The sequence below is a fragment of the Trichoderma atroviride genome, chromosome 6 (genome assembly GCF_020647795.1).
Source record: "Trichoderma atroviride chromosome 6, complete sequence".
NCBI classification, from domain to species: Eukaryota; Fungi; Ascomycota; class Sordariomycetes; order Hypocreales; family Hypocreaceae; genus Trichoderma; species Trichoderma atroviride.
Window position 1 is genome coordinate 845,180 of NC_089405.1, and position 27,757 is coordinate 872,936.

Sequence of the window (27,757 nt, forward strand, 5' to 3'; positions counted from 1 at the left end):
CCAACAGTCCAGCATTCTACCGAGGACCACATGCATTCGCGTGTGGTGATTTTCGCGGGTAAGAGAGTTGCTTCTCCAAGCTCATGCCTTTGCCTACAGATACCATCTGCCGATTAACAGCAGCACCGCTCAACCAACAACGCAACGCTCGGAAAGATGAAGTGTGAGGCATATAACTTCATTGTAGAGCACCATCCCTAGAACAAGTTCCTTGCCATGGAAGAAGAGTATTTCCTGTAGCTTAAAACCCTTCCCTGTTTCCACAGAGTTCTGGTTCGTCACCACAGCGTAACACATGACGCCCGCTTTCAATACGGATTTGCAAGGAATGTCACTTTGGACTCGACGGTGTGACATCCGCACACTGTAGCCGTCATCGTTTGCCCCTCGATGAGCTCGGACGATAGAAAGGGAGGTAGCTACTCGACAGTGTGAACGATATGCGGAGAAACTAGACGTGGAACCGGCTCAGAGAGAGGGATACTCTACTTTGTCCCATTCTTTTGAGTCTTCTGATGCCATTGGAAAAAGCCAAATGAGGTAAACGGCTCGTAAAAGCCGCAGTTTGTTCCTTTGGGGTTGGATCCCAAATAAACTTTCTCCGCAGATTCGTTTGATGGTGTGAATGGATTCTAGAATGGGCTTCCTTACATTCAACGCTAGGTAGGTTCAGAGATACTGTAGGATTCAATACTAGAGGCCAATAGTCTCCAATACAACCATGAACCATGCTGACATGTCTTGGCTTCAAGCACTCTGTAGAATAGATGGAACAGCCGATTTCATTCGATTCGTTCGATTTCCAACGAGGCTGGCCAGCCTTACCCCAGAAAAGGAGGTCAAAATCCCCAGAAACCGCCACGACGGACCGGCGGCTATCGTCGGGAAGCAACGTGTACTGTTTGGTGGTGTGAGAGCATGGCATTTCCTGGGGAAATGTCCACTTTGGAGGACCTTTTTGGAAATTCACGACTAATAGAAATAAAACCCCGTCATCTTGGCTGCGGGGGAATGCGATGCGGCCACGCGAGGCAAGTTCATCTCACGATTGCATTGGCATTGAACGCTGCAGTTGGCCGTGAGGAAGCAACACGCAGCCGGCAGAGCGCAAAGAGTTGCAGTAGGGCACAAAAGGGCACAAAATCGGGGCAGCCAGACAGCAGAAGCCCGACAGTGCCCGAGCCGCGTCCGAAAAATTTTGCGCGACAAGCTGAGCCTCCGCCTCAAACAGGTTGCTCGCTGTGTGCCTCGGATGCTGTTTTTAGTCAGGAGCAAAGGCCAACTACTAACTACCTGCCTGCAGCTGCAAGTACTCCGACAGCCGGTAGCTGTTTCAACATCGGTTGATGGACGGCCCTGGAATTGCAGCTCGCATGGACGTGCCGCCGACTCTGGCTGGCAATTGCAGTGAGCAGGTGGATCGCCTCAAGGCCATTTCGGCAAGGTTCCATGATCCAGCTGTCGGCGGCAACTCTGAGCTCCGCTTGTCAGTCCCCGCAGTAATAGATGGGTACTGGTAGGCCTCGGGGCACGAATAGCTTCACATAATTCGGCAGTGTCCCCGGCTAGATCCAAATCTCGACAACCAATCGCCATCTCGATAGTCCTTTAAGGGTCTCTGTGTAGACTTCGTTTGCTACAACTCAGGATATGATTGCCAAGCAGCCAAATTCTCGTTGTAGGGGCTAGGCTTGTTTTCAGGGGAATATGATGCGAGCGGCTTCCTCCCGAACTTAAGAGCGCCTCCCCCCCCGTCAAATCGGGATAACATCCTGGCAGCCATTCAAGGCCCTGCGATTCGTCATGCTGCTAAGACAAGCCACTCAAGCAGCTGCTTCGCTTGTCTGCGACCCAACGTCATTGGTCTCGACCTGGAAAGGCCCTGGCCTAGAGAGTTTTGGCTGGCGGTACGACTACTCGTACCAGTTGTCACTCCAGGCTCGGGAATCAGCCACGGAGGCACGAGACCAACGGCGACTAGTATTTGTCGCATTGCCCCCAAAGCAGCCACGCCGCTCTCTGCGGCAGTAGGTACTGGAACCGGTAACATCATGTACCCTGGCCCGTCGTATCACTGCATCTGAAAACCTGCAGATTCCCACGAGCTGAAGCGTTCGGCACGCACAACATGGCTATGATATGCGAGTGATGAATCCTTTGTCGCTCCAATTAGCTAATCATATCCAAGTGAGTTCTTATCAGCAGCCGCGCTGGCGGACGAGGCTCGGGGAGCAGCGTCTGATGGCCTGGCGGGTAAACGAAACTAAGCACTTGGCACGGTAGGGGATCCGTGTGCCGCAGTTACCTAGGTACAAGTATTTCTCCGTCATGTGAAAGTAGCTGGATACCAGCGTTCAAGTACTCTTCACATGCCGTTCAGCGACTGCCACCATCTTATATTGCGCATGAAAAGTCAGTGCTTTGCACATGTTAGCACTTTCTTTTCGTTTTGATATTAGCGTTACGCTGCCCTGGCTGATTTGGAATTTCGTGATTCTCGGAAGCTCGTTTGCCAGCCTGCAGGCGCGCGAGGGAGAAAAAAAAATGATGATGGCGTATATCGCCGGGGCTCTTGCGCTAGGTGGACGCCATAGAGATAACGCCAGCAGAGAATGTAGCACGCACTTCGTAATTGCACGCATTTTTTGCCGCAAGCCTTGCTGCTCGTGGATAGCGGGTCTGGATTGCTTGGTCATGAAGGCTCTGCCCACTTGGGGCAAAAGGCGTAGCCGCTCTGGCCGTTGGCTGCCCTCGGCGAACATTGCAGCCGTCTTCGATGATGCAGGATTTCGAGCGTGCTTATCGATGATAAGCTTCTTTTGCAACACCAACGCAGCGGACAGCAGTAGGTACGAGAGTACTTCGTATTAGACGAGTGATGGGAGATCTCGTGAGATGCCCACAGCAAGCACAGTGTCCAAGGGAGCGGGTTCAGGGCTGCCACTGACACCAAGCCATCCTTGCTAGTTCCGCAGAAGCTGCTGACACCAGGTCTCGGCGCGGGTCAGCCCCAGACCCTCGATGGCTTCTGCTTCGACCCACGGCGGTGGCCGAAGGCGCCAGCAGTATGTTGCGCCGTACTCCGTACTCTGTGCCACGCCGCTGAATCGCGTTGCGCCCCACAATGGCTGTCTCCAGGCTTGGTGTTTTGGCTGCCATCCGCCTCTGTCCAAATCAAACAAGAGCAAAAATCGCCATGGACAAGATGCTGTCGGCCCGGCTCCAGCGCCTGGTCATTTACGCCCACCGTCCGTTGCGCATGGATCAGAAATGTGCCATCCCGACGGATTTTACGACTCCGTATTGACGATCCTTCCAACGCAAGGCAGCCATAACAGCGCCAATAGAGCGCATACTTGTCGACGTTCTTCGTATAGAATCGTCGCGGCAAGTCCTGTCGGTTGATGGCTGCTATCGAACGCTGCAAGAAAGCCCCCAGGTATACGGCATGCCACCTCTTGGCGGTCTCCGAGGCACTTGCTCTCGTTCAAGTCTGTCCAATATATGGGTTTGCGGAGTGGTGCTATATTGGTTAGCGCACGGCGCTGAGACTAGGGGCTGGAGTAACAGCCCCCAAGCATCCCATACATACTCTGTATCTTGCAAGCAGTGCGATACACCAGGGCGAAGACGTCTATCAGGCGCAAAGAACATTCTATTTGGCGACCTGGGCGGAATAGTGTGAGCCCTAAGCCTTCCCGCCCGCTGGCTCGGTCACTCCTTTCGAACTGGTAATGGCGTCCGAGGTGATCGGTTATGCCGGTGCGAATTGTAGTGGTGGTGGTTCAACTTGTGGCGCTTTTTTTCCCTCCATCCCCCTCGCTTGAATGGCTCGCATATCTCTCACAACCGCCTTGCTATAATCCGCACTACAGAGCCACCGCAAGATGCAGAATCCTTCTGGAACTGCCTACCAACAGACGCATCGAGCTGTGCAACTGAGGCCCTCGTTAGCAGCCGAATGCCATCATCGATGGTCTCAGCACAGTGTCCTCGTGTGTATGGCACCAGGGGTTGGTATCAGAGCGTTGTGATTGGTGGTTTTGTCTGGTGGATGGTGGCTTGAATCCATATCACCTTCTGTTTCTGGCCGATGGTGGCATTCCCACACGCCGACCCCCCTGGTAACTCCAGCTCAATGGTCGGCAGCCCTACTTGTTTCCCCGGCCTGGTTATTTGCTTCGCCATCGTTGTTGCAATAGTCGTTAGCCACCAGCCTGCATTAGGTTACATCCCCTCTAATCCAATCTTTGGCCTGCCTGTCTTTGCTGCTAGCCCCTCTCCACCTGCTCTCGTGCCTAGGCTCTCCCGTCGCTGTTTAATCCAATTGTGCTAGCACCTAGTAATCGTAGAAGCATACTAGCATAGGTACTGTAGCAGCTCTCTCCGCTCCGTCCTGGCTTCCCAGCGTGTATTGGGGGATCTCTCTCCCTCTTATCTTAGCGGGGGCCTTTTAAACTGAACGACGGCAAATGGGATTTCCATTCTTGGCGGCCTAGACGAGGGAACTTTTGCTCGCCCTCTCTGAACTTCGTGGCTTGGCCTAGTCTCCTCCTCCCACGCGGGTTTGCTCTCTTGCTTGTCCCTAATAACACTACACAATCATTAAATTGTTGCCCTATCATAACATTGCCCACATCAGCCGATATCTGGGGAACGATACTGATAGTAGGTATCTGCCCCTAGCTGGACTTTGTACTGGGCTCGGCGCTCGTTTCAGTAGACCTTTCTACCGCTGTGTTTCTCTTCTCTTTACCATCCATCTGCGCTGGGCGATTATGGGCCCTTTTGCCCGCCTCCCTTTCACGACCTTGATTTGATTGAGCAATTTCGCTCGCCACTCCAGCAGAGTGATGAATCATCGCGCTGGAGACTGATTTATTCCAGCCGAGTCTTTTGACTTGCCAAGGTCCGTCAGTGACTGACAGACAGATAGCCGGCGGACTGAGCACCAACTGCTCCGTCTGCTTGGCGTGGGCACGTTGACATGTTCCATCAACCGCCAGACAAGCCTCGCGCTTCTGGCTTCGATGATGATCCGTTTGGGTTTGTTGCCAACCAGGCCTGGGAACGGTATGGCTTCAGCAATATGTCATCGCCTCCGCCCCCGGGCCCTCAGCCTATGCAGAGAACCGGACGAGCCTATTCCACAGCATCTGTAATGGACTGGACGCCCGAGATTGACACACCCTTTCACCACCACAACGGCGATGGAGTTGCCATGTCGCCATCAGAGAGTGTCGAAATGAGCGGTATGAATCCGGCTCAAGGAGGAGGAGGGGGAGGAGTCAGTCGCTTGGTCGCGCAATTCGAGAACAAAGGATATGTCCCTCCACTGCCTCCGAGGCCCATCAATAACGCGCATCACCAAACGCATCACCTTGGTACCAGTCCCTCAATATCGTCACACTTTGGAAGCCTAAATTCCGTAGCCCAATCGCATAGGATCTCGAGTCCCGTTAATAGCTCAGGTGAATCTCAGTATGGCTCTCTCGGAATTCACTCGCCGCCAACTCCCAGCCCGATTGCCACCAGTATGGGTCGCTCCGGCAGTGTGCACTTTGGTAGTTTTCATGACACCCAGCAAGTGCACAGTCCTGGTATTGGGACGCCGTTTGGAAGCATGGATGGGTTCATGAACACTACCCGTGTGAATAGTCCAATGGTATCGACGCCTATGGTGGCCAGCCCGATAGCATCTACACCAACTCAAGCCACACCCACAGTCCCTGGCACTCCTGGATTCGAAATATGGCGTCCTCCCCCTTCGATGGGGTCCAAACCAGAGCCCTCTGGTCTCACCAACGCGACCAACTTTGCAGGATATTTTAGACCACCGGTACCAACGACGCCAAAGCCGGTTGTGAACACAGGCAATCAGTTCATTTTGGAATTCAACCCCAGCGCTGCCAAGGCAGCCAAAGGGAAGGCTCCAGCAAAACCACCAAGGCCGCGATTGCCTCCACGGAAACCTACTGCCGTCACACAAACACAAGCTTCGGCGCGAGAACTGACACCTGCGCAAGCGCCAACACCGAGACCGGTACCAGCCGCTGCTCCGACTCCAGGGCCAATGTCTCCTCCCCCAAAACCGCCTCGACCCTCAGAACCGCCTTTTCCTTCCTCTTCCTCTTCTTCTTCCACCCCCTCTATTGTGAGTCATAGAAAACGAGCCAGAAGAATTCTCAGCCCTGCCTTTACTAACCAAAGAATCAGGCACAACGGAAGGATTCGATTTCTCTTCGTGCCCAGGCAGGTACTAGGCCGTCACGGGAACAGGTTCCTGCAGAGGCCTGGGAGCAATATAAGTCCACCATCCGAACTCTGTATCTTGAGGAAAGAAAACCGTTGAAAGAGGTCATGAGCATCATGTCTGAACAATATGGTTTTCAAGCTACGTAAGTTGTTTGGTCCTCTCTTCTTCTTAATGTTTCTTGGACGCTGACCTGGCTCGCCTCCCAGACCAAAGATGTACAAGACTAGGTTTTCTCAATGGGGTTTTGTGAAGAATAACACAGAAGAAGAAGTCAAGCGGTTGTTGTCGATGAAATTTCAGCGAGATGCCGAGGGCAAGGTTTCCGAATTTGTCCGAAATGGCAGGGTGGTTAACTTGGGTACTTATTTGAAGCGAAAGGGCGTGACGGAGTATGATTTGGTGGATTTCGAGCTGCCCGCCGATCTGCCAGCCCATATTCGATGTAGAACACCAACGCCGCCTCCAGCACTGCGATCCCCTGACCTCCTTCGCGCCCAAGAGCTTGTCGTTGGAAACATGCGAAAGGCATTTTTGCACTGCCGGCAATTTGAGATGGAGACTGATACCCAGATTACTTGGCCATCAATCATGGTTTGGGGGGCTGGATCAAGCGACCTCTTGCTTGAGGCCAACTTTCATTTCGAAGCCCGCGATGCAGATCAAGGAGGCGACTATATGATGCGAGCCTTCAAACAGCTCGAGGTGGATTTGATGAAGCTTTCACCCCAAGGCATCATGGAGCTAATCTTGGGTATGATTAACGGTGATCCCGGCATGATGACGGCCCTCTGCAAATATTTGGCAGCGTATTCGTCGACAAACTTTGAACGCACACATCCACTTCGACAGATCTTCACTTGTTTATATGAAGTGCAACAGAAGCATGGCGCCAAGACCCTCTCCGAACTCTTGTGGATTAGCATCTCCACAATTGCCGAAGAACTCGAAGCGATCTACGGACGCCGCCATCCGTATGTGGCCCGAACATGGTCCGATCTTGCGCTGTTTTATAACCAGGTGAATCCGGAGAGAATTGAAAAGCTGGTCATCGAACTTCGAGCGCTTCAAAGACAACTCGAGCAGCGGCATGGTGAAACCAGTGTCGAAGTGCTGGCTATCCGATACTCCATATTGCAGTTGCTGTATGCTGCATCTCCGAGTTCCGATGTCGCGAAACAAGCCGCAAACGACTATTGGAACCTATTGCGGAGTATGAACACAATGTTCCCGATGCGAGATCCGCGTCCGAATAGCTACTGCTACCACAGTCCGCTCAAGGTCGATCCGTGGACAAAAAGATGCCGGAGACGATACGATCCACTCGTAACCATTATGGAAGAGCTTGTTGGAGTGAAAATCCATCCTTATTTTGAAGAAGACTTTCACACAACGGAGCATGCTCAAGAGCCTCAGAATGCGTGGGCGGCGGCTCTCCAGATGGGCACAACAAACAGGTCCTGGGGCTTCATTTAGCGAAATGTCCCAAATGGCACAAATAGCAGGTATCATAATACCTCTGTCACTCGTTTACTTATGACGACTATCTTGTTCGGGAAGAAAGAAAAAAGCCTATGATGCGCGTTTTGGCGAGCATGGATTGTTGAGATTGGTTGTCGAATGTCTCAGCAAATGATTGATACCCAGCATCAAGAGGGTTATGGCGCGCATAGCGACTCATTTCCATCTCATGTCGAGCCTGGAGTTTTGGACGGCTGATATTTTCACCCTCGTGAAATTTCCTTTCTCATCTTGGTTGACGCTGACAAGCCCTTTTCTTTGAATTGTTTGATGCAGTTGCTGCACCTCGAGCCGGCGTTTTATTTTTGGAGGCCTTGACCTTGGATGCATGTCCATCCGTGTATAATAGTGTGTGATTCTTTAGTTTTGCTTTTTTTTTTTTTTGGTCTTGTGCAGTGCTTTGCTTTTTTTTTGTGTTGTGTGTGTTTCTGAGACCACAAAGGGAGGCGAACATGAGGTTTGGAGCTGTGGTGGCGCAGAAACGAAGCCAGGCTGGGCTTTGCAAAAGAAAAAAAAGAAGGGCGAAGGAGGAGTTGATGGGATTTGGGCAGAAAAATACCTTATCGAGCATTTCCTGCATTATCTGGGAAGGCGACGGCAGGCTGGAGTTTGGATGGCAGGAACGGACGAGGAGGCAATTGTCATGCAGATGGTAGAACCAGGCCGTCCTTCTGGGAAGGAGCGGCAGCCCACTGATTTTCATTGCACCTTCTTTTCTATCAACTTGCCTGTTAGTATTAAAACTTTTCGTAATGAATAAAGACATGATGACATTGTACATGTACTTTGCTGCCTTTATCAAGTCTTTATCGTTTACTGTGCACTATGAATTTCGAAGTACGTGAATCTCGGGCTCTCCGAAGTATCACCGGCGCAACTGCAACAAAAAAAAAAAAAAAGTCCCTAGTGACCTCATCGACAACATCACCCTCATACAGCATCGCAACATCTCGCGTCTTGCCCAAACACAACAATGTCGTTGTTCTGCAGCCAATTCAGCTCCAAACATCCTCAGCTCCTAATAGCCAGCCGTAGCAAGTCCCTCTGCCGCTTCTACTCCTCAAACCGCACAATCCAAGGTACGCTACGCTCTTAAAACCAAAAAAAAAAATCGGCCCAAAAGGCACACAGAACAAACAACAAACAAAACCCCCCATATCGTCCTTCACAGAGCACGACGTCCTTTTCCTCCGTCAGCATGGCACCAAACACGCAAAATGGCACCTCACGGCTCCCCTGCGGCCTGCGTCTCGTGTGAAGCTGTCTTATGGCGCCACCGTCCCTGCGGCAGAGCTGATCGGCCGTCGCATCCTCGATGTGGTTCGCGACAGCGCCGGCAACTCTGTGGTTTTGCATGAGCCGTCTCTTGCGAGCTACATCATTAACAGCGAGCGCCTTGCCACTCCCGTAAGTGCTGGTTTTGTCCTTTTGCGCTGGGAATGGTCCATAGCTGAATGATGGCAGATCTATCCGAACGATGCCAGCACAATCGTCAACCTCCTCGATCTAAACCCATCCCGCCCCGGGGAAGACGAACAAGATGACTCAGATCCTCCATTCGAAATCTTCGAAGCGGGCACCGGCCATGGCAGCCTCACTCTGCACATTGCTCGCGCCCTGCATGCCGCAAATCCGCTGTTCCCAGCTCCTTTACGACAAACCCTCATCTCTGCTCCGTACAAACCTCACTACGACTTTACCGATTCACGAGGTTGCCTAGAAGTCTCTTCCGAAGACCAATCCGCTTTTGACGAATATGCATCTTCCCGTCGCGCGATCCTGCATACACTCGACCACAACACAAAACATGCCCGAGCTGCATATAAGCTAGTACGCAACTTTCGGCGCGCGCAGTATTTACCCGCAGTAGACTTCCACGTCGGATCCATAGACGACTTTCTCAGCCGTCGGCTTGAACAGACACGAGGTCAACCTTTTCTTTCCCGCGCTATTCTCGATCTCCCATCGGCGCATGAAAACGCCGAGCTCGTAATCCAGGCACTGCACCCCAACGGCCTGCTCATCCTCTTCAAACCCTCCATCAGCCAAATCGCCGATTTCCAGGCTTGGTCCACAGAGACAAAGCAACCAGTGCGCACAGAGAAAGTAATTGAGCTGTACGCCACCACTGCCTCCGAAGGTGGCGTGCACGACAGCTCCGGTGGGCGACACTGGGATGTGAAAACAGTCGTGCCGAGGGCGCAGCAAGGCGAAGAAGGGAATAAGAAGCCGGTGCAGGTAATGCGGCCAAGGGTAGGAGAGCGAGTTGCCGGCGGAGGATTTTTGGCTGTATTACGCCGATGGCCTGTGTCTGAAGAGCCAGCGCAAGATGCCCTTGAGGAAGCAGAGACTGAGGAGTGAATTCGAAATCGCTCAACTATCTTCTCCTTTTTTTTTTTTGTATATAATGTCAATATTATACGTATATACTAGATAGATGTATAAACACCTTACAGAGCGTACAGCTACATACAAGATCCAAGGTCAATCTAGAGCAAATTCTTTTACTCAACTACATGTCCCTAACAACCATGGCATTTCCTCCTGCCAAGATAGCTGTGGAGTGAGAGATGAACGCTTAAATCTCAATTGATACGTTCTTGGTAGACTGACTGTTCCTACTCTGTGCGTATAAATAAAAAAAAAGTGAAAGACACAATACTCATATCGACATCAGCAAACAACGAATATCAATGTTCAAAAACTAAATAGCTAGCCAAATATGCGTCTCGCCCGCTACTATTGCAATTTTGTTAAGAAAGAAAAGGTCCCAGCCAAGTCTCATTCTCGCTTCTCAAACATCTACCAAATTGATGGTGGGTATCTCTATATACAGTTTTAAGAATAAACAATTTTAGGTATGTCGTCATAACAGTCATAATCGCTTTCGTGAATAAAAAAGAACACAGTCTCCACCATTCCCTCCTTTTCCTTTATAGTCCTCCTCTTTTGCGCGCTTCTTCTCAATACTTCTTGAAGTATTGATACTCATTTCAAAAGACCATCGACAGAGTGCGCCGGCCTGCCATTGCATCTGTGTCAACGTCTTTCTCAACGAAGCACTTTCCATTAAGATTTAACCGCTGATACCACATATAAAGAAACAAGAAAGAGAAAAAAGAAATGGCAACAAGCGAAAGAAAACTGTCTTGTGTGCTCGGCAGCTAATCTTCCGTCCGGCGGCGAGATAAAGATGGATGAAAAGAAACAGAATGAAGGAAATCAACAACATAAATGAAGCCGAGAATGTCAAATGCTCGCTAGATAGAGGCTTTGTAGCCACTACATGCATGTATATTGTTTGTTGCTCTTTCGCTGAAAGGGTAGAATGAAGAGATTATCGAATTCGGGTTATTAAGGGCTCCAGCTCCAGAAGTTGTTCTTTGAAACAGTCGGAGAAAAAATGAAAAGGAATGGGTGTAACATCATGCTCGTTGAAGATCCAGTCTTGAGGGTAGGCTTGCGCCCTATTTTCCAATCTTGGAATTTTGTTTTCTCCAATGCCAATCTTTTTCCACATGCCAGTGGAAAGGTAGGAAAAGAAAGGAGATAGAAAGAAACAAATACGTATATGTCGTAATAAAAAAACACAAATTATCATGTGCAAAGATTTGCTCAAAGCGCGCGGGCACAACAAACCATCAGTTTAAGGCTGGTGCCCAGATCCTCACATTCCCTGAGTAAAGCTTTATCGTTCCAGATGCTCTTTCCAGAGGCATGACTGGCTGCGTTCTCATAGCATCGAGAGTACCACCAGCGACCCACTCGGGATACCATATTGGTGATGCCCTCATCTGCATTTGAACTATGGTCTCGCATCATTTCTGCAAGGCTGGGTTGATCCTTGGGCTTCTTCTTCTTGGCCTCGATTGAGCCTTTGCCTTGCGAGCCATCGTCGGAGGAAGTGATTGAGCTGGCCACCGGAACACCAACACGCGCAGCTTTGATCGTTGAAAAGCCACTCTTTCCCAGAAGACGGACAATTAGATCGGCAGTAGACGCCAGATTAGTTTCTGGAGACGCTCCGTTTATGCGTTCCTTAAGCTGGCGAATGGCCCGGCGCCCACGATTGCCCATGTTATTGAGGTCGGCGTCAAGAATAGATAGTTCAAGATATCCGCCCGGCTTGAGCACACGACGGGCTTCAGAAAGGACGTTCTGATAGTGCGCTTCTGTGGCAGCAGCTGGGAACCGATAAACAACGCAATTGAAAGTTTGCGGATCAAAGGGAAACTCATCAAGATGGGAAAGATATTGTACTTGATGATGGTTGGGTGGACTCAAGGGATAGCGAGATGGAGAGCTCTGTTCTTCGGCAGGTAAAGGAGCACGTGGGGATAAGTTGAAGAAGCTGGCAGTTGAGTATGTTTCCGCAGCGTAAAATGACCAGTCATCGTTACCGAGCCCATCGATAACGAGGACTTGAGGGCGTTCAAGGGACTCTTGGCCCCGCACCAGCCCATAGCGAATATCGCTAAAGAGGACTTGACCAAAAGTAAGCCATTTACTAACGGTCATAGATCCTACACGAAGATTGACCTGTGCCAGAGGTGTTCCTTCATCTGAAGAGTTGGATGAGCTCGATTGCATAGACCTGTGAGAAGAAACAGTACTGTGACGAGCAGTCTCGGCGGCGCTAGGCTTCCTTGAATGCCCGCCATGATATTGCTCTACGTCCTCTGGCACCGGCGAGGGTACAGTAGGGCTGGGATGAGGCTGGAAGGCTTTGCGAATTCTCTCTGTCATATCAGCACTAAAAGAAGTGGAAGCTGTTGGGGCATCTGAGAGAGTTGAAAGTTTGCGGCTATCAGTGACGATTGTTGGAGACTCGAGAGACTTTCCCTTCATTAGCTTCATCTGATATGTTTCGAGATGAAAAGGAACACCCTTGGAAGATGTAGTCGATTGTCGATCCTTCACAGCCTCTTCCCCCAGAAAATCATCATACTCGTCCCAAACCTCGTCTTCTGCAGGTGGGTCATCAGGCTTTGGGATAACAGCAGTCGCTTCTACATAGCTGTAGACACAAGATTCGGTCGAAGAAGTACAGTCGGAGTTCTTTCGAGGAGAGAATGCCAAGAACTCTTGTGTAGTTGGAGGACCGGGAGATCTGTGCTGTCTAGGTTCGCTAAAGAAGGAAAACTCTGTCCCTGCGTCGGTGGTTGAGCCTTCGCCGCTTGCATCCGGGATGGGTGTGGATGGCTTGGAAAAGTTAGGCATCCTGGTGTTCATGCCTAAACCACGCGTGGGAGGTATATGCAAAGCCAGCGGTTGATTTGGCCCAAACGGCCGTGAGAAGCTACGAGGGGAGGCCGCCTCGGGACGGTTGCTCACCACTTGGGGGATTCTTCCCACTTGAGGCAGTCGACTGGGCCTCCCAGAGCTCAGCGTCACAGCGGCAGGGACTCCTCCTTCAGCTTGTGGAAGGGTGGATTCGGGTTTTATCATGGCTTGAAATTCCCGACCAGTTAAAGATTGCTGCGGTGTAATGTTTGCTGGAGGCTGCAACTGCGATAAGATGGGAGACTGCCCTTCAGCTGCCTGCAGTTCAGGGGTACCCATCTTGGCAGGCGAGCGCGAGTAGGCGTCAGCTTCCCGTAGAAGTTCCCGTAGGTCTACAGGCTCTTGTTCAGGCGAGTCCATCATGGTATAAAAAGCCACAGGCTTCTTCTCCACAGGCTGAATAGTGACTGCAACTGTCTCACTTGTTTTTCTCTGTTTGGGTTGAGCGTTGGATCTACCAAACAGATTCCATTTTCTTGGAGATCGAGGCTTCTTCTGCAGCTTTTTGGGTGCTGGCGGGACATTACTCAACTCCTGGAGTGGCCGCTGCTGGATATTAAATAGGGAAGACTCATCAGACATGATGCTGGTATCAAAGCTAGTCATTGGCGATGAGATTGCCCCGCTAGTGTTTATCGGCTGTGGCAGTTGCAGAGGATTGTCCGGAAACGACTTGAGTCGTTGAATTGATCGCCGGAATGCCAATGTAGATCCCATGGTCGCACCACTGGTATCGGTGCTATCAGATGGCCTCCGAGTATTGTGAGGTCCACGAGGGATGGCCGAAGGCCAGAGAGATGTTCTTAACACATCCCTCGAAGCAGAAGACATGGTGGAAGTTGCTATCGAATCAATGCTTGGGCGTTCGTTTGTTGATAAACTCAGATTGCTCTCTGACCTGAGGAGCTCGGCGCTGGCGTTTCGATTTTCGACGATGGCTCCTCCTGAGATAATAACAGGATTGATGCGATCAGCCAGGAAGGAGTCACCACTGACAAGGCTCTCATTTGATGATTGAGGATTGGGAATGATCCCACTCCGCCGTCGAATAGCACCAATGCGCCCGTACCCCTCGTGGCCTGTGCCAGCCGCTGGACCCTTTCTCGGCACTTTCTGCTTGTCCTTTTTCTCTCTATCATTTGCTATGCTCTCAGAAGCAGACTTTTTACGCCCAAAGAATGGAAACCGAGAACCCGAAGCCTTGGCAGTCGAGGTCGATGTTGATGTTTCAGTTGGCTTGACAATACCAGACACGCTAAGCTTTCTCCGACCCGTCAGCCTATTTGATAGGGCAGGTTGCTCAGACGGGAGGAGATTTGATGTCGAGGCACTCTTGTTGGCCTGCGAGACTGAAGGCTGAGATGGGTGAGGAGTTGAAGATTCACTATCACGCCTCTCCATATTGGCTGCCCGGAGTGCTAAACTACTTTGAATGACGGGGATTGGCGTGAACAACTGAGACTTGAGATCAGTAGTTCCATCTCGGCTTGGCCGGCGTGGAGGCATAGCTTGTGGCGATGGTGACTGATAGCTGCGAGGTGAGGTACTGGATTTTGCTGGGGGCGACATCTCCATGGGCCGAGCTCTCTGTTGCAGACGCTGCCTGGGAGAAAGCTCTTCATCGTCTTGGCTCGTACGGAACTTCTGCGAAGATTTCCGGGGAGGTGGGCTTTGTGGAGGTGCTGCTAGAACTTTTCCAACCTTTTTCTCTTTTCTTCTATTAACCACGCTCCCTTTGACTGTAGAGCTTGACGATGAAGAAGTCAGTGATTCTCTAACTGCAGCTAGACCATGAGGGTCAACGCTTATTAGGTCAACTTCATTTGATATACTCCCAGTTCTTCGCCTAGTCACTGGCGGGCGAGTAAGAGCAGGACTGTGTTGCCGGGTTTTAGTCAGGGGAAAACCACGACTAGGGACAAAAAGTCCGGGAGATTGCGAAGATACTGAAGTTGGCGTGGTGTCTCGGCTATATGGCCCTGGAGCAGGAGACACAGAAAAACCTGTCGAAGGACTGCCGCTGATGGCGCTGCTGTTGGCAGAGAAGAGCAAGCTTCCAGGCGTTGGCGGGGGTAGGTCGTGCGTAGCAAGGCGATAAGGCATGTCCGCAATCTGCCTGTTCCAGACATTGTGCACTGGAACGTGATGACGATATCGATCTAGCTCAGGGTATATAACCGGAGATTGGCCAACGGGCTTGGAGAGGGTCGATGACTCTTCGTTGTAAATGCTGCTGGGGCTTATGATGACATCTGGATCAAGCTGAATTCCAAGTGCCGGGTCTATTATAACTTGGGACTGGCGCTTAGGAGAATTTGAGCCGGGATTGGGAGAATCACTAAGCAAGTTGGCGGCATCGGGTGATAGAGAAGGATTCTTCCGTCTCGGCGCATTTTGTCCCAATCTTGAGCCACTATCGAATGACCGACTGGACGAGGACGAGCCTGATCCAGTCTGTGTATGGGACCGAGAGTGGCCAGAAGAGCTAGTTGCGGAGCCCCATGACTTTGATTGCCTGTCTGAAGCGAGCTTTGGGACAAATTTTGGGGTAGCAGAGGGACGGCGTGGTGCAGACGGGAGAGGGACCCGACTGGCGCCGCGGGATTGTGATTGATCCTGCTTTGCTGTCCTCGACGTGTCGGCTTCTCTTTCGTTCCCACGGGACGTAGATTTTGGGATGCCACTTAGCATTCTCGAGTCTTCGGGTCGTCTTCGAAAGCCGTCGGTAGGCTTGGTCGGTAGTCCGTATCCCGCCTTGGGGGATGCCATACTGTTCCAACCGCGTGGGATATTTGTATTATTCCAAACATGCCTTTTATGATATATAGAGACGCATATCTCGCCTAAACACGTTTTCTAAAAGCTGAAGCTTGTTCTGCTGTGAAATTAGCAGATGCAACGTAACTGCAAAGTGCAAATTAGAATATAGATTGATAACAGCAACCCAGGTCAAAGTTGGCTCATCAAAAACAGATTAATGAAAAGAAACTTACCCCGCTTGCCACAAGCTCAGATCAACGCCTCTTATTTGAAAAGATATTTTTGGTCTTTTTGTTTTTCTTCTCCTTGTTGATAGTAGTAACAGACGGCACCCAGCGACCACCGTCTCTCTAGGCGGCTAGGACGAGCTGTTATTGAATAGCTTCAGGGCGAAAAAAGAAGCTTCTGCCAAGACTTTGATAAAGCGAGCGTGTGTGGCTTGTTCGAGAACAAGTGAAGGGAAAGGGAAAAAAAAGAAATGATTCTGCGCGGAAAGGGAACAATGTAACGATGGAGTGCCGGTAGTATAAAAGAAACCGGCAGACTGAGAGAGGACCGGAGGAGTGGAGACGCAGCCCGAGACGGGAATAAGCTGACTAGGGACGGAGTAGCTTAGTGCTGCTGAAAGCGCTTGTGAGTAGGTAAAATTGACTATAGCAGGCCAGAGGGCACTTGGCTTGTAGCAATCAACAGGGGGACGTTTGGCGTGGAAAGGATTTCGCCAACTGGGAATCGATTGGCTACTTGTGCGAATACAGGGCGTGGCAAAGAGGTGTGGAGTGGCGAAACGAGGTCCAGCTTGCACGGGGCGATACACCAACGAGAAGTCGTTGCAAGACGACGACGAGAGCGGGGACGCTGGTGGATGAGGCTGCTTGGGGCGGATGGAGAGAGACGCAGACTTTGTAAACGCGAGCATTTGGCATCTTGTGGGCTGCATGCCTATTTGGGCCATGAAGGCCTCCGGATGGAGCATCGTGAGTGGTCGGCTGCAGCCGCGACCAGCAGCACTTGGAGAGCCTTAGGGCGTCTGGCGACCCATTCTGCCCTCCCCACTGCAAGATGCGCAGAGCAGAGAAAATCATGTTCTGCGGGCTTGGGCGGCGGTCAATTGTGGCCGATCGGAGGCAGTGCGATGCCCATGCACGGGCAAGTCGTCCAGACCAGGGTCCCCAGAAGCTTTGGGGAGATCAGTGGCACTGCGCTGCTGCCGGAGCTGCGCCGCATGCGCATGAAAACGCGGCCTGGGATGCCATCGTCCTATTGCATGCCGCCAGAGGCCGTCCGGGCAGAGCGAAGCGGCGATTGGACGCAGGGCCTGGCAGCAAATGGGCGAGCGGCGTCTGTTCCTGGCAGTCCAAGCACCAAAACCCTCGACATAGCGCCCGGGGCGGTGGGGCACCGAGGGTCTGAGGGCCAGGCAGGCCTCTGCGTTGAAGATGAAAGGCTGCGGTGGTTCCTGATGGCTCCAGGCGGAGAAGACTAGGTCGACGCAGGACGAAAGACTCATTGGCGCGCGGCGTCGACCTCGCGATGCAATTGGCCTGGTCGAGGCTTGCATCGCATCAAGTACCACGAGCGCTATTGCCCAGCAGCAGCAGAGACTGGCACATGGTCTCTCTCCATCTTGGTCTGGCCGATCAAGGCCCAAGGTTGACTCTATGCCATCGTCACCATCATCGTCACCAAGGAGAAGAGAGCTGAGGATGAGTTGGCAGCCGGGGCAGTGGCCGTCCTCTCTCTCTCCACGTCCTATCCCCTTCCTCTCTTTTCCTGCTCATGGGCGTGGTCGGCGACCTGTACCGGCCGCTTACGCCCGTTTGGGGAACAGGCATCAGCCGCAGCCGAGCGTTGTGCTCTGTCGCTGGTCAAGATGATATATGCATGTCTCAGACATATCTTGCCTGCATGTCTCATTTGCGTCGACTCCGACAGGCCGATCCAGCGAAAGAGGTGTCTGCATGTCTCAGCATTCCGCACGATCTGCGTCGTTAGCCCGTTCCCTTTCTCGTAGCGGGCAGCCGTCAGTGGTGGGCGTCAATTTTTGCAGACATGGATGGTGAGAGAGATGGTGAGGGCCGGCGACAGATGGGTGTGCAGCTACTAAAGCAGGGCCTCGTATGTGCTGCCTCAGGTACCACCAGTTGATACCTTCAAAACAGGTATACTGGCAAGATTAGGAGGCGCAAACAGTGCTGTAACGGTACAAACGTCGAGGTATTACCGCAGCCTCCAACTTTTCTCTCGTCCTCCCGTCTGTGCCTTTGCTCGATGCTCGCAAGCGATTTCCACATGCCAAACCCCAAGTATACCTCCTTCTGTCCATAATCATCTGCCCCGCATAGATCCATCTCTCTCCATCTCACGCCGTCTATTCTGTCATCTCTGTGCTCAAACTCTTGCTCAGGGCCTGTGATACGCTTGTCTGCCTTGGTCTCTAGTGCAAATACAGGTAGATGTGCCATACCCAACTTCTCTAGTGTGCTGTTTACCCACTTCAATATCTAACAGTCGCTGCAGACGGATATCTGCTGAAGCCTCTCTGTGGCCAGCTGGGGCCCCGTCCGGACAAGCAAATGCTACTTTGTGCGAATAGTGCTCTGCCCTTGCGTACGCCCATCTCTCTCTCACGTCCTCTCGCTTCCAAAGCGTCGCTGGGCACGGGCAAGAATCAGCCCGCTGCCCGAGCAGAGACACCACCAGCTTGATATTAACATGTGCCCGGTGTAGCACTGAATCCTACGCCCGTATCCAACGACGGTCCCCGAGCGGACGCCTAGACGGACAGATGTCGGCCATTACTCACCTTTGGAGGGTGCTCCCGCATGGCCCTTTGCTGCATCTCTCATCTGCATGTAACCCGCTGAGGGGGCCTTGGTAGATCATCATGCATTCTGGCCACACGCAATTGCTCTGTGCTTCCGACCAGGCCTTCGGCGGAAGGGGAAGGGGAAATTAGGCTGGTGACAGCCACAGAGCCCTAGGCCTGGCAAGTTTTTTCTCTCTCATTATTTCCGACTTCATCACACAGTGACAGCGCTCGCGTTACAGGTAATACCGGGTGAAGCCAGCCGCAAATTGTCGCACCACCACTATCACACCGCGGAAGCCAAATAGCCAGGGGTCTATCGCTTCAAGTGGGCTCTCAGAGTCCCAGCTCTGGAGACTCACTTGCCCACTTTCTATTCCTGAACGCACGCCCCGCTATGGAGAAGATACCTCTGGAGAAACCAGGAACGGCCATTCGTCAGAAATATGGAATGGCGGCTGCCTCTCTGTTTTGATTGGCCTCTGCTCTGATATTTTCTCCCAATCACAATCTTCAACTGTTCCGACTTCATGCTATCCCCTGCGAGCTAGGATACCCCGATAGCCAGAACGCCTTGTTCCATATCGCTAATTTGTACTTGTATAGCAAACAAACAACATACCCCAGCATGGTAATTACACTATGTGCTCAGCTGGATAGCCTGCGCGGAATATACGGACAGTGCTTGACTCGATATCAATCGCTATCGCAAAGATGTTGACAGATGTTCTGAATGATAATTCGGATAGCAGAATGTGTCGACCTAATCCGCTCAATGGGCACATGGCATCCCATCCAGGGAGTGGTATCTTGATTGTTTGCCCCCGCAAGGCAGACAGCAACTGCGAGGTCTACCTGTTCCATACTATACACCCTACCTCATAAGGAAGCAAAATCAGAGTCATCCGAATGCAATGACAATAATAGCAACAACAGGCCTCGATCCGGCCCCAGCATGACGCTACACAGCACGGCAGATACCGGAATTGTCAGCGCATTGGGAGGACAAGACCGTCTCGGTCGACCCAACAGCTCGGGGAGCACAACGGAGCTGAACACCACGTCCCTTGGCATGGGAGGCTAGTGGCGACGGGATGTGTTGGCCATGTCCAAGTCTATCAATTGCCGACTGTCTTGCTGACGCCGGACCATCTATGCGACCTGCTGGGCATCTGCAGAGGCCAAAAGACTCTTGCTCAAGCGATATCACGACGTCGGATGGGAGGCAACCTGCGTGCTAAGAATACCCTGCGCTGTCGTCAATGTGCATTGAGGTGCTGCAGCTGCTTCGCCACACATGACCACAGTTGGAACAAAGTGAGGCTTGTTGACGTGGCACGTCCCGCCGTGGCCGTTCCCGCAGTGGCTTCGGTTTGTGGGGCTGGTGGCCTGTGGCTGGGTGCCAAATCGAATCGCCCGATCTGCGGTCGCCGCCGATGCCGTTTTTGCTGGTGGCAGTCTGCTTTTGGCTGGCTTGTGGCGTGGTAGGTATACCTATTCTTTGCCTTCTTCTTTTTTGCCGTACTTCTCTTTTGCCCACACGTGGATGGTGATGTATTGAACACGTCGCCAGGCTTTTCCCCCTATATTCTGCTTTGTGCCGGAGTCACTTGGTCACTTGGGCTCAAGACCCGGGTACTTTGGACTCCCGGCCGGGCCCGAGGCTTGACAACGCTCTCCTTAAGTCGGCTTAGCAAGGCATAATATTGGCAGGTAAAAGCACAGCTACTTACCAAACTGGTATACCTATACTTCTGCTGCTACTACATGTGGGTAGCATGGATGGAGTACCGCAGGCTGCTATTGAAACCAAGATAGAAAATCCCGGGGCAAGAGTAGCGAATCAAGCCACGTCCGTCGTCCTTCCACAACTTCACACCCCATCTGCCCATCTACCCATATCAAAATTTGTGCAAGACGCCAGGTGAGGACCCCATCTCGTTTAGCTCAGCAAGGGTCTCGCGGCCGCCATTGGTTCCCGGATTTGAAGGTCTCCAAGTAACGTGACGGAGGGTGGCCCCGAGGAGCATCAGTCATGAAGGCCGTCCAACCACCAGCCCTTCAGCGCTGAATCATGCTACCGACGGGTCTACACGTGGGGAGCAAGCCTAGCATGTTGGCTCGCCGAGGCGAAATTTTCTGCTTCGTCTCACCTCCTAAAGCGATGACCGATGACCGCCGCCGTTAGAGCTGGCTCCTTGGTGTGGTTGATGGTTGGGGCGCTTGATTCACGGCAGAAGGGGGAGCAGACACAGGCAGCCGTTTATTGTTCAAACTGCGGGATTAGCGCGTTGGTCTTTTGAGAGTCTTTAAACGGATCTTTTGTCCTGTTGGTCCATCCATATGACACATCAACTGAGCAGCGACCTCGAAGGTGTTGCCCGTTCCGTTGAGTGATTGGCCTCTGTTCTGATTTAACGCAGCGGCTGATATCTGACTACATGCTGAACTAGACTATTCTTTGTCTTTGCTGCATATTCTGTGGCAGACCTCTGCTGTTATGTTGTTGGATGCATCGTCCGAGACATCAGCTTGGTTTGTTCAAACAATGGATCAACACCCTTCCTTAGTCTGCAGATGATCTAATAAGAGCTCGAATGCAGCAGGCGTGCTGGGAATCCTCTTCGTTTTCTTCTTAGTAGAGAGCGATACGCAACGAATCACCGTCGTATCGTCCGTACAACCAATCTCGAGTCAAGTGGCTCAGCTGAGGAGAAACGTCTAGCATCCCCTCCTTTGACCCTTTTATTGCTCTTAGACGCTTTGACGTTCTCCCGAGAATACCCACTCCAGTCTGCAGACATGCTTATAGCAACATCTCCAACATCTCATGGCCGCTATTGGCCTTTTGTCAAACCCACTCTCCAATAGTAGTGCTAGCAGCTACTGCTGAATCCTTCAACCTACATTCCCCGGGCGCGTAAGCATTCTCTTTTTGCTGGAGGGGAAAAATGATTATTCATAAACACAACGGCCCATGAAGCAAATACTAGCTTCAACACTATATTTGGCTCCCGTATAAAGTAGCGCTGCTAAGCAGCACCATCGTCGACGGGTATCTACTACTAGTAGGTAGTAGGCAGTATGCATCACGATATATTTGCACAACGTTATAAAGGCGACACATCACATTTGGAGCAAAATGCACAAAATCAAGATGGCGTGCTTGACTACCCGTCACGGACAAATTGTCCTGACCCCTTGCCCCCCGGTCGAGGCCATCTCATTTCGCTCTTGTTTTTCTCTCTCTCTCGCTCTCACTCCTCTCCGTTGAGCGGGGAAAAGCGATGTGATGTGTGTGATGAGAGCCAGGATGTGGACATATAGCGGAGATCACGGGTTTTTAGTCAAATGTGATTGTGATTTAATATAGGTACATAATCTCTTTGCACATGCTAAATCTCTTTCTCGCTCTCTTGTTTCGTTACGGATAAGGGAAGGAGGATATGATATACCTGTGATGATACCTACATGCCAGAATGCAAATGTGCGCTCTTTTTTTTTCTCTCTTTTCATCACATACTCTCTTTTTGAGGTATAATTTTACTGCGTTCTTTTTTTTTTCCACCTCGGTAAGCTTGGATAAAGACAGAGGTTTGTCACCTGTTGGTTGAAAGACGTGATGAGAAGGGCCTTTTATGGACCTTTCTTTTTTTGTTTTGCAAAAGTACCTTCTTCTTGGCTGGTAGATTCAATACAATGTTTTTTTTTTTTTTTGCTAATGAAAGGGTAATTACCTGATTGATGGATATTTAGAGCGGTTCATTTATATGAGAAGCTGGCAGATGAGCTTTGCTCAGACCCTAAAGGCCATTAACCTCTTTGGCATTGGTTCTACCGTAGGTTGTTACTTTGTGCATATTGGCGTCTAGGCCAACATCATTTCCTTTTACGAGGTTCTCTTTGAACACAGTCCCAGAATCGCATATGCCGGCCAACAGCTGGTATGGACAGGCATTTGCTTCCAACAGCAGCAGCATCATCAGGGTAAAATGCAGTAAATCGTTTCAAAACCAAAAAAAAAAAACGCCGTTTTTTGCCTCTTATTAGAAAAAGCGCTTTCGTATGATACACATGCCATTTCATCCCATCCCACCTTCCGTTCCCTTCCAGACGCTCTCATTATAAACCTAGATCTTGAACATTTTTTTTTTCAGTTACTCCTTTGCCTTTCTTGAGCTTCAGTCCAGCTAAATTCACATCTTTGCCAGTCATCATCTTCCATCTTGAGTAACCAGCTGCCTATGAGCTGAGCAGCTTACGCTGCAGCAAATCTGGCAGCTCGCTTCTCGGCCTTGGCTCGCTCAGAAGGATCTTCTACGATGCTGCCAAACTTGGGCTTGCCCGAGGCATTGCCACCCTGATTCTTGTTGTTGTTGCGGCCGCTGCGCCTCTCGTTGCCAGAAGGTCCCTTGCGATCCTGGCTGCGCTTCTTGCCGGGCCTGTTGCCATCGCCCTCGTTGCGGCCGCGGCCACGCTTCAGCGACCTCTCGGGCAGAGCTGCGTCCAATCCGCTGGCCAATTCCTTATCATTGATGCCAAAGCGCTTGGCTCGCTCGGCCAGTCTCTGGGTCTCGTCATCGAGCTCGGTGCCGAAGCGCTTGGCTCGCTCGACGCGCTTCTTGAGCTCCTCGTCGGCGGTGGAGGACGAGAGGCCAATGGCGAAGGACGGGGCGGGCTCCTTGGCCTCTTCTTCGGCAGCGGCCTTTTCTTCTTCGGCGGGCTTCGCTGCGTCTTCCTGTTCTTCTTCGGCGGCTTCAGCGACGGCGGGCGCTTCGGCGGGCTTCTCTACGGGCTTCTCTGCTGCCGGTGCCTTTTCAGGTTTTGAGGCGGCGGGCGCGGCAGCGGCTTCGTCGTCGCTGTAGTTGATTTCGTCCTCTTTGTTCTCGGCTGCGCAGGTCCCAACGTTAGTGTCGTTTTTCCCATCCAAGATATGCCGAGCGCGACAAAAAGGCGTTTGCCAATCGGATTCAATTGTGAATCATGTCAAGAAGAAAAAATGAAAAAGGCGCAGTCGCCAACATACCAGGCTTGCTGTCCTCTGTCGACGCGGTGGTGTCCTTCTTGTCGGCCTCTTGCAGGCGCGCAATCAGATCGGCCTTGTTGCCGGTCTGCGACAGCTTCTTCTCAGCCAGGAGCTTCTTCAGCTCCGGCACCTTGAGGGATGCGTAGTCGGACATTTTTCTGAATTTGAAAAAAAAGAGAATGAAGAGTCGATGATGAAAAATCGGGTCGGGATGAAAAGGAATGGCGCGCAGTTGGCGGTGACGAAATTAAATTTGGGCTCAAGGGAGCGGAAGAAGAAGCAGCGCTACTACCTGGTACCTAGACAGCGGCAGGAGTAGCTGTAAAATCCGTAGTGGCGGGATTCGAAGAATAAAGGGTGAAGAAATAGGGGTGTCGACGCGCAATCGTTACGGGCGCACACAATTGATGGTGAATCGAAAAGATGCGAGTGCGCGAGAAGAGAAGAAGAGAAGAAGAAGAAGGGCAAATGGGCGTTGGATGAATGCAAGTGACGAGGTCAAAGAAAACGAGAGACGAGACAGACGCGGTGCATGGCGGCGATCCGGGCCGCTATTACGAGATGCACCAGCCCGGCGCACGGACCACGTAAGCCTTGAAGAGAGCACTGAGCTCTGGAAGCTATCCGCTGAACTCTGTACCACAGTGAACAGCATTAATCCATGGTAGGGTAGATGATACGATTTTTTTACTGCCAACTATTTACATTTATCCTAGTCTATATCTTGGTGCTTGGAACCTGCTATTTACTTTATAACCAGGTACTCGAGACAGAGGTGGCAGCCCACCATGGCACAAGCTTGTTTTAGATTTACTAAGCCGGTGTTTTTACCTGCACCTACCCGGTAATGCAATGGATTTTTCAAGCGAGCCCGAAATCATGAGAGAAAAGGTGGAAAATGTCTCGTTTCATCATCTCATTTCAATCTAAAGCCTGCTGCAGCTTTAAGAGGCCACTTTTTTCGATCAATCGATTTCATGTCAACACAGGCACCTGTATCAGCCAAATGCAAGCCAGACGAGGAATCATGTCAGATACATCAACAGACAGATCCGGCCATGACAACTATTGCCAACGGTCTATCGCCGCAAACAGAACTTATTTCGAAATTATCACGACTGTATTTGATGTATAGAGGCATATATAGGCTCCCTATATAACTTGAGCGGCAAATCGCTGCTTCCCATCACAATCTAGGCACATACTCTTCGACTCATGGGTCATACTTGGCTTCGACTGAATCATATGTAACCCCATCAATTTCAAAGGAGAATGTCATTAGTGCGCCTTCAAGTGTCATGACAAACTTCAGCATAAGACTATAGCTAAACAGAGTGTCAGTACCATTACGTAAGCCTGAGAGAAAAAAGAGAGAGATTGGGCTTACTATGTTTGTCCATATTTGTCTGCCAAAGTAGGTAGCTATGGTTAGCAAACGTTTGATAAATACGTGTGCTCACAACTCACTAATATTTTTCTCAAACAGGTGCTTTGGCACTTTGGAGAGGTTGCAGAGCAATTTGCAATTGAGACGGAAGGTCTCGTTATCTGAAGGATATCGAGGCGCCGTTCTGAATTGTCCAGTCAACAACGTGGTCAATAAGGCAAGTAAACATCCAAGAAGCTATTTATACGTACTCCTCTTGGGATTCATACAGCTTGCCGTATAACCAAAGATTCCCCGTCTCGTAATCATGTTGAGAATAGTAACTGCGCAGCGTGAATGGAATACGAGAACTCTTCGAAAGATTATCTCCTCTATGTATATACCACATCATCTGCGTTCTATTTAGTAAGGCTCAGTTTGTCATAATAAAGGTACTTACCATGTCGGTCCAAATGTTGCCATCAATACCCTCTTTAAAAGGTCTTCCTCGATCTAGAATTTCATCGTAGAGACTTTGAACTTTGGTACCGTAATGACGAGTAGCTGAAAGACTTGTAACAGTAGTTTCGCTTGACGTTTCAGAAAGCGCGGCGCCCCTATATTGGACAATTAGATGCCATCCTTCTCCAAGATTAGGGGTCGCTTACTTGGCAATTGCAGCCCAAGCATCAGGAGGTTGTAAAACTTCTATACTCGGATATCTGTTCACGATTCGTTTCATCAAATATCGATTGCTACCAAACCCGCCGACCAAGAAAATGTACTGTTAGAACAACAAAGTCAGCTTTGGCTCTTTCCGTGGTTGATAGCAAGCGCAATGCCAGACCTTTGGCTCTCGTCCTCCCATCTTCATCTTGACACGCTCGACTTGATCGTCGACTAGCTTCAGAACGTCATCAATGACGGGATTGAATATATCCATCAAGTCATCCCTAGCAGAATGTAAGAACTTGCCATCCATTTAGAAACGGGATTCGTTTACGTACCTGACCATTGTCCACGTATTCGACTCTAGGCCGCGGTCAGGGTTGTCTGTTAGCCTTGCCGGGTAAAAGTTAACATAGAACTCATCATCATCATCAAAACAGTCATCATCGGGGTCTCCCCTGAATCCCTTCTTGATCTCTTTTTCAAAAAGTGACGATGCAAGCTGGAAGCCTTTGTTGGAGTGCAACACGCTCCACTGCTTTTCGCCAACAAGCTCTTCCACGGCGCTTTCAAAACGCTTGTTCAGATTGAGCGATCCGGCCATTCCACCTATGATGATATGTTGAAAATTAGCCTGGAATTACACCTCGTAAAACGTTGCTTGATAGATAAATGCCTGACCTGTGCCGGGAACTACTTCTTTGACTTGCAGCTTGGGGTTGGCGGTCTCGACTTCATAAGATACCAAATCGACTGTACCACCACCGGCATCGCAAACAACAAAGACATCGCCAGAGTTCATAGCGACGTCAAGCTTCTTAGTCGTCCATAATGCCGCAGCTTCGGGTTCCTTGATTAGTTGGACCGGGGTAAGTCCCGCCATCTCAGCGGCCTATAGACCAAATCAATATATGAGCTCATAATCTTATCATGGTGTCAATTACCCAGAGCTTACCTTTAATGTAGCGTGTTTAGCAGCATCAGACCATACAGCCGGTACTGTGAACATTGTTAAAAGAGAGATTTATGTACTCAGGTCGCTGTCTCAATATACCAGAAAAAACATATTCCTTGCGGCACAACTGGACGTAGTCTTTGGGAAACTTTTTGCTAATCTCTTCAATTGCATGCTTATGTATGGCACCAATAAAATCGGCCGTAATCTCAATAGGCGATTTCGGTAGCTGTTGGAGTTCTTTGGCAATGTTGATTCCGGGGACATATTCTGGCCTTGGTTGCGACGGATCAAGCAACAGTTTGAATCCAGATATGCTGTCAGCATGAGGCTCTACACTCCCTCCCCAGACAAACTTCTGAGGGTTTTTTTTGTCGTAGCAAATAACAGTGGGAATCTTTGGCACATCGATGCCGTTGGCTCCTGATATTCAGCTTGTTAGATTTTGATCTGAATATTGGCGGAGACAGAAAACAGCTTACCGGGCCAGTTGTCAATGGGAATGGGAGAACTGTTCCGTTGGTCGGCAAAGCAATAAGCAATGCCAGAGTAAGTGGTACCAAAGTCCACAGCAATAATGAGCCTGTCGTCCATACCGGATGGTTTTGGGTTTGCAAGATGTGCGCGGTCCGAATCTGTGTCAACTACAGAACTAGGGTCGTGACGTTGACCGAGCCACGTACGAACGACTATATATCCAGGTAGGTCAGGTATTTACTAAGCCAAACTCTAATTGAAGAACGTATTAATGCTTGGTCCTTTCAACATTCATGCCTCAGCTTTTGTGCAAGCATCTCGCTTTATCAGTACAGAAGCCCGAAGCGACAAGCCCTAATCCCCAACAGCCACATTCTAAAGAATGGCATATCCGCAGCCGGCTTCGACTCAACCTTAATTTTCCACCATGCTTATTGCAGAATCGCAATTGAGATGCAGGATTGCCCTCTCAGCTGGAACGATGCTTCTCTTACTCGTCATAGTTATTGGCTTATTGATACAGGTAAGTAGCGACATGCCGAAACGGGAAGTTTGCGCATTACCTTGGTAGCACTTGTGCTTTCAATCCATGCCTGAAAAAGGTATAAATTGCGATTTAACTTTGGGTCTGGATCGAT

General features: G+C 50.7%; 7 protein-coding genes across 7 annotated transcripts; 3 read left to right on the forward strand and 4 right to left on the reverse strand.

The window, feature by feature from the left end:
* The first annotated feature begins 4,379 nt into the window (after nt 1-4,379).
* TrAtP1_010899 (uncharacterized protein) lies at nt 4,380-8,556 on the forward strand. The gene is made up of 3 exons (XM_014092334.2): nt 4,380-6,154; nt 6,217-6,398; nt 6,463-8,556. Exons 1-3 carry the CDS (start codon nt 4,988-4,990, stop codon nt 7,727-7,729), a joined length of 2,616 nt encoding a protein of 871 aa, XP_013947809.2. The 5' UTR covers nt 4,380-4,987; the 3' UTR covers nt 7,730-8,556.
* Nucleotides 8,557-8,702: 146 nt separating this feature from the next.
* Nucleotides 8,703-10,241, forward strand: TrAtP1_010900 (uncharacterized protein). The gene is made up of 3 exons (XM_066114894.1): nt 8,703-8,853; nt 8,946-9,181; nt 9,239-10,241. Exons 1-3 carry the CDS (start codon nt 8,748-8,750, stop codon nt 10,133-10,135), a joined length of 1,239 nt encoding a protein of 412 aa, XP_065970991.1. The 5' UTR covers nt 8,703-8,747; the 3' UTR covers nt 10,136-10,241.
* A 1,148-nt stretch (nt 10,242-11,389) lies between these two features.
* On the reverse strand, nt 11,390-15,826 carry TrAtP1_010901 (uncharacterized protein; the record flags this gene model as incomplete). Its single annotated transcript, XM_066114895.1, has 1 exon — nt 11,390-15,826. The coding sequence occupies one exon, from the start codon at nt 15,824-15,826 to the stop codon at nt 11,390-11,392; it is 4,437 nt and encodes a 1,478-aa protein (XP_065970992.1).
* A 74-nt stretch (nt 15,827-15,900) lies between these two features.
* On the reverse strand, nt 15,901-16,793 carry TrAtP1_010902 (uncharacterized protein; the record flags this gene model as incomplete). Its single annotated transcript, XM_066114896.1, has 3 exons — nt 15,901-15,961; nt 16,051-16,078; nt 16,562-16,793. The coding sequence occupies 3 exons, from the start codon at nt 16,791-16,793 to the stop codon at nt 15,901-15,903; spliced, it is 321 nt and encodes a 106-aa protein (XP_065970993.1).
* Nucleotides 16,794-16,952: 159 nt separating this feature from the next.
* On the forward strand, nt 16,953-17,303 carry TrAtP1_010903 (uncharacterized protein; the record flags this gene model as incomplete). The annotated part of the gene is made up of 1 exon (XM_066114897.1): nt 16,953-17,303. One exon carries the CDS (start codon nt 16,953-16,955, stop codon nt 17,301-17,303), a length of 351 nt encoding a protein of 116 aa, XP_065970994.1.
* Nucleotides 17,304-22,579: 5,276 nt separating this feature from the next.
* TrAtP1_010904 (uncharacterized protein) lies at nt 22,580-24,161 on the reverse strand. Its single transcript, XM_014092339.2, has 2 exons — nt 23,653-24,161; nt 22,580-23,516 (listed from the first exon to the last, which is right to left on the reverse strand). Exons 1-2 carry the CDS (start codon nt 23,804-23,806, stop codon nt 22,885-22,887), a joined length of 786 nt encoding a protein of 261 aa, XP_013947814.1. The 5' UTR covers nt 23,807-24,161; the 3' UTR covers nt 22,580-22,884.
* Nucleotides 24,162-24,865: 704 nt separating this feature from the next.
* On the reverse strand, nt 24,866-27,236 carry TrAtP1_010905 (uncharacterized protein; the record flags this gene model as incomplete). Its single annotated transcript, XM_014092341.2, has 12 exons — nt 24,866-24,977; nt 25,040-25,058; nt 25,120-25,223; nt 25,291-25,430; nt 25,479-25,635; nt 25,687-25,802; nt 25,866-25,971; nt 26,026-26,296; nt 26,369-26,579; nt 26,643-26,686; nt 26,742-27,065; nt 27,125-27,236. 12 exons carry the CDS (start codon nt 27,234-27,236, stop codon nt 24,866-24,868), a joined length of 1,716 nt encoding a protein of 571 aa, XP_013947816.1.
* Nucleotides 27,237-27,757: the final 521 nt, after the last annotated feature.